This window comes from Pteropus vampyrus, unplaced genomic scaffold (genome assembly GCF_000151845.1).
Source record: "Pteropus vampyrus isolate Shadow unplaced genomic scaffold, Pvam_2.0 Scaffold285, whole genome shotgun sequence".
Taxonomy (NCBI): domain Eukaryota; kingdom Metazoa; phylum Chordata; class Mammalia; order Chiroptera; family Pteropodidae; genus Pteropus; species Pteropus vampyrus.
The window spans coordinates 1,822,179-1,839,728 of NW_011889066.1; the positions used below are offsets into that span (position 1 = coordinate 1,822,179).

The 17,550-nt window shown below is 37.4% G+C and overlaps 1 protein-coding gene across 1 annotated transcript in view; it reads right to left on the minus strand.

Annotated features, from left to right (window-relative positions):
- CHST13 (carbohydrate sulfotransferase 13) overlaps positions 1–17,550 on the minus strand; it is a 34,352-nt gene that overhangs the window by 4,202 nt on the left and 12,600 nt on the right. The window contains exon 2 of the mRNA XM_011376068.1: positions 1,380–1,462. Coding sequence (XP_011374370.1) covers positions 1,380–1,462 — 83 coding nt within the window. The remainder of the gene's footprint in view (positions 1–1,379; positions 1,463–17,550) is intronic.

The window sequence follows — 17,550 nt, forward strand, 5'->3', positions numbered from 1 at the left end:
TTCACAGTTAGCACTTGTTGGCCACATTGTTTTTATTACTATTATTTCTCCAGCTGCAAGGTGCTAAACTTCCAGGGCCTTGATACCCCAAAGTCACTGGCTCCTCAGGCTGTGAGAGGGCTGAGCCAGCCCCATCTGCCTCTCAAAAGCCTGTGGAGCTAGTGGAACCTGGGGCCTTGGTGAGAGCCTGGCCTGCCCTTGACTTGCTATGTAGCCCAGGGCAAGCCATTCGCCCTCTCTAAACCAAGGCCAATCTTCCTGCAACCTAAGGGTGTGGACCAGATGAGCTCTACGTGCTCCTCTGGCCTCAGTCCTTGGGAATTCAATGAGCAGCCACTTTCTTAACCCCAGTATGATTATTCTCCCTGGCTTAAAACGCTCCAAGGCTCCCTGTTGCCCTTGCCTCACCTGCTGGGCCACAGCAGGCTACTGCCCACTCCTGGCTCTGCTCGCACACCCTTTTCTGTCCTCTGCTCACCTCCAGGTGCTCAGTCCCTACTGTTTGCTTCTTAACTTCTTCTGTAGATCTTAGCTGCAATGTCTTTCTCAGAGAGGGTTCCTCTCCCCCATTTAAACTAGGAGCCTTCTGGTAGAGTTTTCATTTCACTTTGTACTTTCCCTTTAGACATGAATCAGTCACAGGTTAGTGCAGGCGGTGATCATATTATATCTTCCCCCCATGAGACTGTCATCTGCACAAGGACAGGGACCCAGCTGACCTGCTTATGGCTAGATCCACAGCTTCCTGAGCACAGCTTGCATATGGTAGGTACTCAACACATGCTGCCTGAATGGGTGCCTCTGAGTATGCCTGTTTGGGCGTGTGTGAGCCAGGGGTGTGGCTCTCAGAGTGGTACAACCATGTGTGTTTGGGGCAGTGTGTGGTCCCAGTGGAGCCAACATCAGAAGTGGCATTCATGGATCAGCAAGCCACTTGATCCATTGCCTGAGAACAGGAGAGGCAGGGGCTCCCTATATGTTTACCTATTGCAACTGGTACTAAATTTGGGGGTTCACATAATTACTATCTCCCTACTAGACTTTCAACTCCCTGAGGGTAGGCTCATAGTCTCTTTCACTCCCTTTCATATCTGAAACATGTAGAAAAGTGCCTGGCACAGAGTGGCCTCAGTCTATTGTTGGGTGGATGATGGACAGGTGGGGGCTAGTGGAGATCCCAGCTCTCTCAGCTTGCCCCAAGATTTGCCCTTGTCATCACCAAGCAGTCTCATCTCTGGACAGAGCCTGGATTTGCAGAGGAAGCTTCTCTGTGTCCAATGTGGGTTCCAGTCTCATGACAGCAGGTCGACACTGGGGCCCTCAGGTTCCCATTCTGAAGGTAGAATGAGGGGTTCTAGGATGAGGATCTGTCTACCTACCTCATCCAAGTCATAGAGCATCTGCAGGGGACTCCTCTTCTTCTCACCAAGCCAGCCAGAGCCCAGAGCCCTGTTTTTAGATTCTGTGGGAGCATAAAGAGAGAGGTGTCATCACTGTATCAGATGAACTGACTTTGGTTCTGGGAGAAACTTGGCCAGCTCACCTAGAGCACAGTTAATCTATCTCTGAGACTCAGTTTCTCTCCTGTGTCTTGACTGTCTCAGGTGTGTGGGGGGGCGGGGGAGGTGTTCGGTGGAGAGTAGAGCAGCGCTGACAGAGCCCTTAATCCAACAGGGCAGGATGCTTGGTGTCATTCTTGCCCCCATGCTCTGCCCTCCAGAGTTGAAGGGTGCCAGGCAGGAGTGGACAAGAGGGAAGGTGATTCCCAGCCCATAGCTCTCTGGGAAAGGCCTGATCACCTAACTTCATCCATTCCAATCTGCTCCTATCTTATGTCCCACCTCTGCTAGCCCCATGACTGAGGAGTCCTGAGAGGCTCAACAAGCTATCTGTCCAGCCTCCCCAGATCCTGGGTGTAGGCAGCCAGAAAGGGCTGAGCAAAAGTGGAGGTGGTGCAGCCAAGCTTCAGGCTCTCTGGGGAATGGCTCACAGGTCAAGTGACCCACTGTGAACTCCTACAGCAGCCTGTACTTTCCCTGGCCGTGCACATGCCTCTTTATGGTAAATACAGCTTTAGCTGTCTCACAGACTAGACACCTCTGCTGAAATGCTACCTGTCTGTGTCAATGCCCCATTCTTCAATCTTCCTAGAACTACCCAAAAACTTAGCTTGCTAAGTTTATTCTTTTATTCAAAATGTATTTTAAGGATTATCTTCTTAAACATATTCAGTAATTGTGAATATATTCTTAGTAATACAATCAATGTAGATAAGAAAAGTCCAAGACCTTCTTGATCATATTTTTCTTAAATATGACTATACATATTCATAAACTAATAAAGTATATCTTTACAAAATCATCAAAACTGGCAAAACTGTAACTGGGTTAATCAAGAAGAAAATAATGAAGAATCAAATACTAAAAACAGGAGTGGAAGAGGAGACATTAGTACTGGAACTTACAGAAATAAGATTATAAAAGCACAAGATGAACAATTGTACAACAGTAAATTAAATAACCTATATGAAATGGAAAAATTCTTAGAAAGACACAAATTCCTAAAAATGACTCAAGCAAAAATAGAAACTCTAACAAATTTATAACAAAAGAGATTGAATTAGTAATTTAAAAAAATTCCCACAGATATAAAGAAGAAGCCATGTTGAGACAGTAGGAGGAGTGGAGTAATGAAACAGGCTGGTCTCACATCCACAGACGGTGGTTAAGAATCAGGAGGGATATCTTGGCTGTAAAGGTCCTCACTGAAGAGCAAGGGGTCCCAGCCCCACATCAGGCTCTTCAGCCCAGGGTTCCAATGCCAGGAAGAGAAGTCCCCACAAGTTCTGCCTATGAAAACCAGCAGAGATTGTGGCTGAGTGAGACGAGTAACAAGTGTTCCTCTTAAAGGGTCCATGCACAGACTTACTGACAGACTCACTCACTCACTCAGAGCTCCAGCACTGGGACAGCAGCAGAAAAGGTGCCAGGGATATATGGGGAGGAACTGAGTTGTCTAGTTTCAGGGTGAGGGCTGGAGAGGCAGCTTTCTCCCAGACGGAAGTGCTGGCAGAAGCCATTGTTCTTTTGTTGAGCCCTCCCCTCACCCACCATGCATACACAGGCCATATCTGAGTCTCCATCAGTGTAGCTCACTGTATGCCCTGCCCCACCCAACTTGCACACCAGCCCCAACCTCTTGTGGTGGCTGTTGCTCACAAGTATCCAGCTTTGTTCTGTGCTGTGGAATTTCCTAAAATCTCTCAAAGACCCACAAACCCCAAACAAGCAGTAGCTAGCCTCCATCTACCCTATATCTCTTGCTAAGTGGTCCCAAGCCTGGCACTAGTGACAGCCAGCCTGGGTTCCCAGCATAACCTCCCCCAGGTGCCTCCATGCCCAGCACAGGCAGCTACTAACTGAAGATCATTTTGTAGCTTCTAACAGGTGACCTGGGCTAGACACAGACAGTAGCTGACATTGGCCTACAACAGAGACCCTCCCCAGAGGCCTCAGAACTAACAGACCTGGAGGGTGGCTTTAGACCACACCAGAGCATTACCCAATTACCTCCACAAACAACACACCCAAAGAGTGGACTCGGCAGGCACCAGAGCCCTGCTAAATTGAATCTCACTCCGTGAGGTAGCCCCTGAACAACAACTTGTCTGCTGTATTCATGGCCAGTACTCACACCAGTCAGCTTAAGGGTCAATCCCACTCACTGACATTATAGCAACAGTCAAGGCTCAAGTACAACAGAAGGGCACATACAACCTACACAAGAGACACACCTGAAGCGTCTGACTCAGGTGAACCAGGAAACTGTGCCACTGGGCCCTAGGAGATAACTACTACATAGGCCATTCTGCCAAGACTAGAAGATATAGCAGATCTACATAACACATAGAAATAAACCTGGAGAGGCAGCCAAAATGGGGAGACAAAGAAACATGTCCCAAATGAAAGAACAGACCAAACTCCAGAAGAATAGCTAAATGAAATAAATGGAGACAAACAATCTACCAAATGCAGAGTCTAAAACATTGGTTATAAGGATGCTCAATGAACTTAGAGGAAGAGTAGATGAACTGAGTGAGAATTTAAAAACAAACAAAAAGAGATAGGAAACATAAGAAAGAAACAGTAAAAATGAAGAATACATTAGAAGGAATCAACAGTAGATTTGATGAAGCAGAAGACTGAATCATCAATTTGACAGAGAAGGTATCAGAAAACGCCCAATCAGAATGAGAACAAGAAAAAAGAATTTTTAAAATGTGGATAGTTTAAGAGACCTCTGGGACAACATCAGGCACATCAACATTCACATTATAGGGGTACCAGAAGGAGAAGAGAAAGCAAGGAGTTGAAACCCGATTTGAAGAAATAATGACAGAAAACTTCCCTAGACTGGCGAAAGAACTAGACATACAAATCCAAGAAGTGCAGAGAGTTCCAAATAAGGAAAACTCAAAGAGGACCATGCCAAGATACATCGTAATTAAAATGTCAAAGTTTAAGGACAAAGAGAGACTCTTAAAAGCAGCAAGAGAGAAGCAGTTGGTTACCTATCAGGGAGCTCCTGTAAGACTGTTAGTTGATTTCTCAACAGAAACTTTGCAGGCCAGAAGAGATTGGCACAAAACACTCAATGTGATAAAAACCAAGTCCCTACAACCAAGATTACTCTACCCATTTTTTTCCTAAAACAAACAAACAAACAAACACAGAAAAACACACAAACACATGGAGGCTAAATAACATGCTACTAAACAATGAATGAGTTAACAATGAGATCAAGGGAGAAATTAGAAGATACCTTGAGACAAATGAAAATGAAAACACAATGTCCCAAAATCTATGGGACACAGCAAAAGCAGTTCTAAGAGGGAAATTCATAGTAATAGAGGCCAACCTCAAGAAACAAGAAATCTCAAATAAATAATTAACCTTATACATAAAGGAATTAGAAAAAGAACAAACAAAGCCCAAAGTAAGTAGAAGGAAGGAAATAATAAATATCAGAGTGGAAATAAGTGAAATAGAGCCTAAAAAAAAAACAATATAAAAGATCATTGAAACTAAGAGCTGGTTCTTTGAAAAGATAAACAAAATTGATAAACCTTTAACCAGACTCATCAAGAAAAAAAGAGATGACCCAAATAAAATCAGAAATGAAAGAGAAGAAGCAATAACTGACACCACAGAAATACAAAGGATTATAAGAAAATACTATGAGCAATTATATGCCAACAAATTGGACAATCTAAAAGAAATGGATAAATTCCTAGAAACATACCATCTTCCAAGACTGAATCAAGAAGAAACAGAAAATCTAAATGGACTGATTACTACTAACAAAATCAAATAAGTAATCAAAAAACTCCCAACAAACAAATATCCTGGACCAAATGGCTTCTCAGGTGAATTTTACCGAACATTCAGAGAAGAATTAACACTAATCTTTCTCAAACTATTCCAAAAATTTCAAGAAGAGAGAAGGCTTCCAAGCTCATTTTATAAGGCCAACGTTATCCTGGTTCCAATATCGGAGAAAGACACTACATAAAAAGAAAAGTATAGGCCAATATTCCTTATGAACATAGATGCACAAATCCTCAACACAATATTAGCAAACTGAATTCAGTAATACATTAAAAAGATCATACACCATGATCAAATGGGAATTATTCCTGGGATGCAAGGTTGGTTCAATATTTGCAAATCAATTAACGTGATACACCATATTAACAAACTGAAAGATAAAAATCATGTGATCATATCAATAGATGCAGAAAAAGCATTGACAAAATCCAGTGTTCATTTATGATAAAAACTCTCAGCAAAATGGAAACAGAGGGAACATACCTCAATATAATAAAGGCTATATATGACATTCCCACAGATAACATCATACTCAGTGAAAACCTAAAAACTTTTTCCTTAAGATCAAGAACAAGACAAGGACATCCACTTTCACCACTTTTATTCAACACAGTATTAGAAGCTTTAGTCACAGTAATCAGACAAGAAAAAGAAATAAAAGTTGTCCAAATTCAAAAGGAAGAAATAAAACTCATTATTTTCAGATGACATGACACTATACATAGAAAATTCTAAAGATTCTGCCAAAAAACTGTTAGAACTGATAAATTCGGTAAAGTAGCAGGATACAAAATTAATATGCAGAAATCAGTTGTATTTTTATACACCAATAATGAACTATCAGAAAGAGAAAATAAGAAAAACAATCCCATTTATGATTGTATCAAAAAAATACCTAGGAATAAATTTAACCGAGAAGGTAAAAGACCTGTACTAAGAAAACTATGAGACAATGAAGAAAGAAATTGAAGAAGATAGAAATCAATGGAAGCATATACCATGCTAATAGATGGGAAGAATTAACATCATTAAAATGCCCACACTACCCAAAACAATCTATAGATTCAGTACAATCCCTATCAAAATACCAATGGCATTTTTCACAAAGACTAGAAAAATTGATCCTAAAATTTATATGGAACACAGAAATATCAAATAGCCAAAGTAATCTTGAAAAAAAAAGAACAAAGTTGGAGGTATTATGATACTTGATATCAAATTATACTACAAGGCAATAGTAATCAAAACAGCATGGTACTGACATAAAAACAGGCACATAGATAAATGGAACAGAATAGAGAACCCAGAGGTAAATCCACACCTATATGGTTAATTAATCTATGACAAAGGAGGCAAGAATATACGATGGGGTAAACAGTCTCTTCAATAAGTGGGGAACTGAACAGACACATGCAAAAGAAAGAAATTGGATCACCTTCTTACACCATACACACATAAAAAAAAACTCGAAATGGATTAAACTCTTAAATATAAGGCCTGAAACCATAAAACTCCTAGAAGAAAATACAGGCAGTAGACTCTTTGACATAGCAATTAATAATATCTTTCTAGATGTGGCTCTTCAGGCAAGGGAAACAAAAGAAAAACAAATGGGACTACATCAAACTAAAGTATTTTTGCACAGCAAAAGAAACCATCAACAAAATGAAAAGACAATCTATTAAAATGGGAGAAGATATTCACTTATGATACATCCAATAAGGGGTTAATGTTCAAAATATATAAGGAACTCATACAACTTAACAACAAATAAACAAACAATTTTATTGAAAAATGGGCAGAGGACCTGAACAGACACTTCTCCCAAGAAAACATACAAATGGCCAACAAATATTTGAAAAGATTCTCAACATTGCTAGCTATCAGGGAAATGCAAATCAAGATCGCAATGAGATACCATCTCACACCTGTTAGAATAGTTATAATCAACAGGACAAGTAATAACAAATGTTGGAGAGGATGCGGAGAAAAAGGAATCCTTATACACTGCTGATGGGACTGCAAATTGGTACAGCCACTATGGAAAACAGTATGGAGGTTCCTCAAAAATCTGAGAATTGATCTACCATATGATCCAGCAATCCCTCTACTGGATATTTACTCTGAAGACTTGAAAACTCCTATCTGAAAAAGATATTTGCACACCAATGTTCATAGCAGCATTATTCACAGAGGCCAGGATATGGAAGCAACTGAAATGTCCTAGGATAGATGATTGGCTAAAGAAGCTGTGGTACATATATATCATGGAATATTATCAGCCATAAGAAGAGATGAAATACTGTCATTTGCAACAACATGGATGAACCTCGAGATAATCATACTAATTGAAATAAGCCAGACAGAAAAAGTTGAAAATCACATGATATCACTTATATGTAGGATATAAATCTAAAAGCAACAAATCAACAAGACAAACAGACAGAGACTCATGGACATGGACTATCGACTAGTGGTTACCAGAGGGTAGGAGGTGGGAGAGGAGAGGGTAGGTAGACATAATTAAGGCGGTCAAATATGGAGGGGTAGAAGGAGGGTGAAGGGGGTAAAGGGGATCAAATATATGGTAGCTGAAAGAAACTGGACTTTGGGTGGTAAACACACAATAGAATATACAGATGTCAAATTATAACGTACACCTGAAAATTTTATAATTGTATTAACCAATGTTTCCCCAATAAACTTAATTTTTAAAAAGTTAAAAAAGATTTTTTAAAATAAATGTAAACTGTAATTGAAAAAATTTAAAATTTCCACAAAGAAAAGCCCTGGATCAGGTGGCTTCACTGGTGAATTTCACCAAATATTTAAAAATCAACATCAATCTCTTCCAAACTATTCAAAAACAAACAAACAAAAATCAGAAAGTGAAAGAACACTTTCTAACTCTTTATATGAGCCCTGTATTGTTACTCATATGAAAACCAAAGACATCACAAGAAAACTACAGATCAATATCTCTTATGAATATAGATGCAAAACCCTCAACAAAATACTAGCAAATCAAATCCAATAAATAAAAAGGGTTATACACAATGACCATGTTAAGATTTATTCCAGGAGTGCAAGGTTGGTTCAACCTACAAAATTAATCCAGATACTACACCATAGTACCAGAATAAAGAAAAAACATCCATATGATCATCAATAGATGCAGAAAAAACATTGCACAAAATCTAATACTCTTTTATGATGAAAACACTAAACAAACTAGGAATCAAAGGGAACTTTATTAAACTGAGAAAGGCCATCTAGGAAAAACCCACTGCTTATATATTTAATGGTGATAGACTTGATGCTTTCCCTCTAAGATCAGGAACAAGACAGGAATGCCCACTCTCACCAGTTCTATTCAACAGTGAACTGGAGGTTCTAGCCATTGTAATTAGGCAGAAAAAGAAATAAAAATCATCGAGGATGGAAAAGAAGTAAAACTATGTCTGCTCATAACCAACATGATTTGATATAAATATAGAAAACCCTACAGAATTCACAAACTATTAGAACTAATAAATGAGTTCAGCTAGGTTATAGAATACATGATTAATATACAACAATTTCATTTCTAAATACTAGTAATGAATAATCCAAATGTGAAATTTCAAAAACAATTCCACTTACAATATCATCAAAAAGAATAAAATCATAGGGAATAAATTTAACAAAAAAAGTGTAAGACTTGTCACTGAAAACTACAAGATATCACTAAAAGAAATTAAAGACCTGAACGAATGGAAAGATTTTCTGTGTTTAGTAGATTTAATATTGTTAAGGTGGCAGTATTCCCCAAGTTGATCTACAGATTCTATGCAATCCCCATCAAAATCCCAGCTACCTTTTTTTTTTTTTGGCAGAAATTGATAACTGATCATTAAATTTATGTGGAAATTCAGGGATTCGGGAAAATTAAAATAATCTTGAAAAGGAACAAACTTAAAGGATTCATACTTCCCAATTTCATAACTTACCACAAAACTACAGTAACCATGGCTGTGTGGTGCTGGGATAAGAGAGACATGTAAATCAGTGAAATATAATTCAGAATTCAGAAACAAACCCTTACATTTATGTTCAGTTGACTTTTGATTAGGGTGTCAAGACAGTTCAATAGAGAAAGAATAGTCTTTCAAAGATTATGCTGAGAAAACTTGATATCCACATGCAAAAGAATGAAATTGGACCTCTACCTCAAATCATATACAAAAACTAACTCAAAATGGATCATAGACCTGAATGTAAGAGCTAAAACTATGAGACTCCTAGTGAAAATGTAAACATAAATCTCCATGACCTTAGAGTCATCAATGATTTCTTAGGTATGACACCAAAAGAACAAGCAACAAAATAATAACATAAATAAACTGGACTACAGTCAATAGGCACTTAATAATGGGGATACAATCTCAGAAATGTGTCATTAGGCGATTTCATCATTGTGCAAATATCATAGTGTACACTTACACAAACCTAGACAGTATAGGCTACTACACACCTAGCCTATTGTTCCTAAGTTACAAGCTGTACAACATGTTACTGTACAAAATAAAATGAGATTAAGTCAAGCACAAAGAGAAATGATGCAATCAAGAGATGTAGTAAACACAAGATGTATGAGGCTGCTGCCAGTGTAACGCAGCATATTGTTTTATACCAAACTTTTTTTATAAGTAGAAAACCACACTTAAGATATTGATTAAAAGCATAGTATAGTAAATACATAAACCAGTAACAGTCATTTATCATTTTCAAGTATTATGTACTACACATAATTGTGTGTGCTATGCTTTCATACAACTAGCAGCACAATAGGTTTGTTTATACCAGTATCACCAAAACACACGAGTAATACATTGTGCTATGATGTTATGACAGCTACAATGTCACTAGGCAATAAAAATTTTTCAGCTCCATTATAATTATATAGGACTACCATTGTTATGCAAGGCATAACTGTACATCAACATTAAAAACTTTTGTGTTTCAAAGGACACCATCAAGAAGGTGAAAACAAAATCCACCAACTAGGAGAAAATATTTTTAAATCATATATCTGATAAGGAATTAGTATCCATAATATATAAAGAATACCTACAACTAAACAATAAAAGACATAACGCAATGTTTTAAATGGGCAAAAGATATGAATAGACATTTCTCCAAAAAATATACACATTGCTAACAGCAAATGAAAAGATGCTCAACATCAGTAGTCATTAAGGAAATCTAAATCAGAACCTCAAGGACATATGACTTCTCACCCACTAGGATGGCTGTAATAAAAAAAAAAGCCAGACATTAATAAGTGTTAGAGAGGATGTGGAGAAACTAGAACCCTCATATATTGATGGTGTGAATGTAAAAGAAAGCAGCTGCTATGGAACATAGTTTGGCAGGTCCTTAAAACCTAAGCATACTAGCTTCTGGGAAGATGGTGGATGAGGAAGAACCAGGAATCTGTCTTCCCAGCTAGACAATAATCATACTGGCAGAATCTATTTGACGTAATTATTTTGAAATTCTGGAGTCTATTGAAGGCTTGGTGGAAGGGAAGGAATGGATGGTAAATTATAGTTAATTTCACTCAATTTCAGCTCTTATCACAGTGGAAAGTACCCATTCCCCAACCCCAGCCACATGACAGGCAGCTGTGCATATGTTTCTGGAGCAGTTTACATGCAGCGTGTGGGATGGGAGCCAGAGTGGGCATAAAGGACCCAGTTCTCCTAATACTGAATATCTGTGCTCCAATCACTGATTGCTCATTCTGAAAATATAGATCCAGACAAGGGAAGGCAACTATTGTTCTTGCACCCTACCCCCATTGTTGAAATCCCCTTCAACTCCAGCCAGAGTGACTTACAAAGGACTTAAAGGACTAACTCCCTTTCATCTCCCCTTTTGTTTTTCTCTTTTTCCCTTTTTGAAGCCAAAATTAAACAGCATAATGTTAAACAGAACTGTGTATATGGGGAAAATTAGCAAGTGACCGTGCATGTCCAGGGAAAAGCTCAGAAAACAAAACAACAACCACAAAACCTTACATTTACACCTCAGGCTTACCGTAGGCACAGAGATAGCCTACAACAATCAGAAAAACAAAACCAGTAAAAACAGAAGCAAAAAACAACTATTGCTTGGGAAGGGGAAGAATCTGATTTCCAGAGTTACCACATTATTAGATTCAAATGTCCAGTGTTTAACAAAAGAAACATGAGCTATATATAGAAATGAGAAAATATGGCCGATTCAAATGAAACAAACAAACGAACAAAGCAGAAACTGTCCCGAAAAAATATCTGACAAAATTCTGAAAACACTATCTTAAAGATGCTTTAAGAACTAAAGGAAGATGTGGAGAATGTCAAGAAAAATGGCGTTAAACAAAATGGAAATATCAACAAAGAGAGTACATTTAAAAAGAAACAAAAAAGAAATTCTTGAGTTAAAAATACAATAACTGAAATGAAAATTTCACTAGCGAGATTCAAAAGCAGATTTGAGCAGTCAGAAGAAAGAATCAGAGAACTTTAAGAGAGAACTAAAGGAATTATTGAGTCTGAGGAACAGATATACAAAAGGTTAAGTAAAAGTAAATAAAGCCTAAAAAAAAATGCCATAGATGACAGAAGCTTTGTTTATCCCTCTTGTGACTACATCAAAGTTGTGACAGAAACATGGAGCAAACAGCAAGTAAAGTCTTCTGGGACCTAAATGAGCAGAAGCACTACAACTAGGGAGGGAAATAAGAAATCACCCTGCAATGGTAGAAGGTAGGAGGGAGCGAAAATCAAGGCTCCCTGGTCCGAGTGGCTGAGTGGGAGAGACGCTGTGGCAGCTGCAGATGCCTCTTAAAGGGGCTGTGTCAGCAAGCAGACTTTCATGGTGAGGACCTGTTCACTCTGAGCCCCAGAGCCTGGCCGGCAGCACGGGGGTCACCAGGGACTTATAGAGGGACACTGAGTTGTCGGAGCAAGGGCTAGATATGAGGCTTTCTCCAAGGCAGAAGTGCTGGCAGTGTCCATTGTTCATCTCTTGAGCCCTTCCTCTCCCAGTGTGCAGGCTCAGCGCCACCATAGCTGAGACATCATCTAACTGGATAACAGAGGTGCTCCACTGAAGAATTCCCTGAAACTCTGCCTTCCCCAACTCATGGCCCCACCCAAGCCACATACAGTTGTGTCCTCAGTGAGTCGATGTTTCTTGACGAGCTCCAAGACTCACACTGGTGGTGGCTGACCTCAGTTTCTGGCATGGCCTCTTGAGGCAACTATAAGCACAGCTTCTGTGGGTTGCTTGCTGAATCTTAACAGATAGCCCCGGAAGGTCACAGGCTGGGGCTAAACTTGGCCTACAGCTGAACCCCTCTCAGGACTGTGCCACTGGACACTTACTGCACAGATCCATGCTAACAAAACCGGGAGACTTAGGAGCTTTGCTTAGTACATAGAAACAGACACAGAAAGGCAACCAAAATGGGAAGACAAAGAAGCAGAAACTATATAAGAGGACAGAACAGAGATCCAGGAATAATGGAGTCAAGCAATCTAACAGATACAGAGTTGAAAACATTGTTATTAAGATGCTCAATGAATTTAGGGGAAGTATAGATGAACTCAGTGATAACTTTAACAAAGAGATAAAAAACATAAAAATGGAAATGAAAATTATAAAAGGGAACCAGTCCAAAATGAAGAACATATTATCTGAGGTGAAGAATATATTAGATGGAATAAATAGAGTGGATAAAAAGAAGATTGAACCACTGCTAAAGAGGATGGGGAAGCCAAGAACACTCAACCAGAACAGCAACAAAAAGGAAGCCAAGATTATAATAATAATTTAAGGAGCCTATGGGACACAATTAAAGGTAAAAACGTCCATGTCTTAGGAAAACAAGGAAAACAAGATGTTGACGAGCTATTTGAAGAAATAATGATGGAAAATTTCCCTCACTCGGAGAAGGAAATAGACATAACCCCAGGAAGCTCAGAGAGTTCCAAAAACGATGAACCTAAAGAGGACCACACCAAGACACATTATAATTTGGATAACAAAGGTTAAATACAAAGGGAGAATCTTAAAAGCAGCAACAGAAAAGCAGCAAGAAAAGTTACCTATAGTTAGTTACCTATAAAGGAGCACCCATAAGACTAGCACCTGATTTCTCAAAAGAAACTATGCAGGACAGAAGGGCTTGACACAAAATATTCACCATGGTGAAAACCCAGGATCTGCAACCAAGAATACTTTATCCGGCAAAACTATCATTTAGAGCTGAAGGACAGATAAAGAGCTTCTCAGACAAAAGTAAGCTAGAGGAATTTATCAACACCAAGCCAGTATTACAGGAAATGTTGGAGGGACTTCTTTAAGAAGAAAAATTATGCATCAAAAACATGAATAAAGAATAGTAATAACTACATTCCTATCAACAAGTACCTCAAAAGGAAAAGAATTAAGTGCTCCAACCAAAAGATAGAGTAACTGAATGGATAAGAAAACAAGATCTCTACATATGCTGCCTACAAGAAACTCAGTTCAGATTAAAAGATACACACAGACTAAAAGGAAGGGGATGGAAAAAGATATTGCCTTGATGGACCTAGAGGCTATTGAGCTGAATGAAATAAGTCAGACAGAGAAAGACAAATATCGCATGATTTCACGTACATGTGAAATCTAAAGAACAAAATAAACAACAACAAAAAAAAGTAGAAATAAACTCATAGATACAGAGAATATTTTGAGGGCTACCAGACAGTAGGATTGTTGGGAGGATGGCAAAAAGGGCAAAGGGATTAAGAAATACAAATGGATAATTACAAAATAGACATGGAGATATAAAGTGTAGCATAAGAAAAATAGTTAATAATGTAATACATATGTAAGGGAGAAGAGGGTTACTAGATTTAGTGGGGTGATTACTTTGTGAGTTATATAGATCTCTAATCACTATGCTATACAACTGAAACTAATATATTAGTGTATGCCAACTATAATTGAAAAAAAAAAACCTCATTGAATTGTACAATGTAAATACAAGCAACTAATTGTCTATATTTCAATAAAGCCAGGGAAAAAAAATAAAGCCTAAGGGATGTGTGGACAACATCAAGTGGACCACACATGCAAAAGGACAAGAGAGAGAGAGGATTAGAGAAAATATCTGAAGACATAATGGCTGAAAACTCCCCAAATTTCATGAAAGACATGAATAAAACATCTAAAAAGTTCAAGGATCTCCAAGTTAATTGAACTCAAAACCCCACACCAAGACACATTATAATCAAACTTTCAAAAAACAAAAGAGAATCTCGAAAGCAGCAAGAGACAAAGCAGCAAGAGACAAGTGACTCATCACAAATAAGGGATCCTCAATAAGATTATGAGCAGATTTCACATCGGAAACTTTGGAGACCAGAAGACAGTGGGCTGATATATTCAAAGTGCTCAAATAAAAGTGTCAACCAAGAATCCTATATCTGGCAAAACTGTCCTTCAAAAGTGAGAGAGAAGTTAAGACATTCCCAGACAAACAAAAGTTGATGGAGTATGTCACTATTTTACCTGCCCTGCAAGAAATGCTCAGCAGAGTCCTGCAGGGTGAAATGAAAGGACACTAGACAGTTACTTGAAGCCATACAGAGAAATAAAGATCTCAATAAAGGCAAATACATGGGCAATTATAAGAGCTAGTATTATTGTAACAATGGTTTATAACTGCACTTTTTTGTTCTCTATATGATTTAAGAGACTAATATGTTTACAGAAAAAAATTGTTAATCTAAACACTAGTACTATGGTAACTCCAAATCTTGTTTTATACACAATTTAAGAAACTAATGCATTTAAAAGAATTGCTAATTTACACATTCAGGCACACAATGTAAAAAGATGTAATTAAGTAACATCAACAACAAACTGTAGAGGAGCAGAGTTTTTGTATGTTATTGAGGTTAAACTGGCATAAATTCAAATTAGAGCCTTATGATTTTAGGGTCTTAAATGTAATATCTATGGTAATCACAAAGAAGATAGTTATAGAATATACACAAAAGGAAATGACAAATAAATTGAAATATTTCACTGTAAAAAATGGACTAAAAAAGTAGAGAGTAATATAAGAAATAAGGGACAAAAAAAAAAAAAAAAAAAAAGCCATAAGGCATACAGAAAACAAACAGGAAAATGACAGACTTCTTCCTTATCAGTAATTACTTTAGGTGTAAATGGATTAAACTCTCCAATCAAAAATAGAAATTGGCAGAATAGATAAAAACACAAAACCCAGTTCTATATGTTGTCTACAAGAGATTCAGTTGAGGTCCAGTGACACAAATTGAAAGTGAAAGGATGAAAAAAGAGATTCCATGTGAATAGTAACCAAAAGAGAGCAAGGGTGGTTACACCGACATCAGACAAATAGATGTTAAATTTAAAGATTCCAAGACACAAAGAACAACATTATATATTAATAAAAGTTTTGACACAGCAAGAGATAGAATAAATATAAACATTTACTTACCTAATGGCAGACTACCGAAATACATGAAGCAAAACTGACAGAATGGAAGGGAGAAATTAACAGTTCTACAATAATAGTTGGAGACTTCAGTACACCAATCATAACTGATAGAGCACCAGACAGAAATGAGTAAGGAAATAGAGGACTTAGTCAACACAACAGACCACCTGTATCTGACAGACATATACAGAACAGTCTACCCAACAACAGCATACACATTTTCTCAAGTGCGCATAGGACATTTTCCAGGATACACAACATGTTATGGCATAAATTAAGTCTCAATAGATTTGAAACGATGTGTGTCATATAAGATATCATCTCTGACCAAAAGGGGATAAAGTTAGAAATCAATAATAGAAGAAAAACTGGAAAATTCGCAAATTTGTGGAAATTGGATCAAAGAAGAAATTACAAAAGAAATTGAAAATAGAGAAAAATGAAAATGAAAATATGACATACCAAAACTTATGGAATATAGCAAAGTGCTAATGGGGAAATTTATAGCTATAAATGCTTACATTAAAAAACAGGAAATAAATCAACAATCTAATTTTACAACTTAAGGAACTACAAAAAGAAAAAAAACTCAAAGTGAACAAAAAGAAGGAAATAATAAAGATTAGAGCAGAGGTAAATAAAATAGAAAATAGAAAAATAGAGAAAATTAATGAAACCAAAAGTTGCTCTTCAAAAAGATCAACAAAATTGACAAACCATCAGCTAGATGGAGTAAGAATAAAAGAAGATTCAAATTACTAAAATCATAAATGTAAGTGAGGTTGTTACTACTGACTCTGCAGAAATAAAAAGGATTATGAGCACTGTGACCAATTTTATGTCAACAAACTGGATAATCTAAATAAAACAGACCAATTTCTAGAAACACAAAAACATACCAAGACTAAATCACAAAGAAATAGAAAACCAAAATAGACCTATAACTAGTAAGGAGATTGAATCAGTTAAAAAAAAATCTCCTGACAAAGAAAAGCCCTAGACCTGATGGCTTCACTGGTGAATTCTATCAAACATTTAGAGAAGAAGTAATACTAGTCCTCAAACTTCTACAACAATTAAAGAGGAGGGAACACTTCCTAACTCATTCTATGAGGCCAGTATAACCCTGATTTTAAAAGCCAGACAAAGGCACTACAAGAAAACTAAAAACCCAAATCCCTTATGAATATTGATGTAAAAATCCTCCATGAAATATTAGAAAACCAAATTTGACAGCATATTAAAAAAAAAATTACACTATGACCAAGTGGGATTTATTCCTGGCTTGCAAAGATGGTTCTACATATGAAAATCAATCAATGTAGTATACCACTTAATAGAATAAAGGGAAAATGAACACAAGTTCATCTCAATTTTCAATTGAAGCCCCAAAACACTGATGAAATATAACACCCTTTCTTGATAAAAACTCTTAAAAAACAATGAATAAAAGAAAACTACTTTAACATAATAAAAGTCATATATAAAAAACATCATAATCAATGGTGAAAGACCGACAGCTTTTCTAAGATCAGAAAATGGTAAGGATGCCCACTTTCACCACTTCTATTCAACACAGTACTGGGAATTCTAGTCAGAGTAATTAGGCAAGAAAAA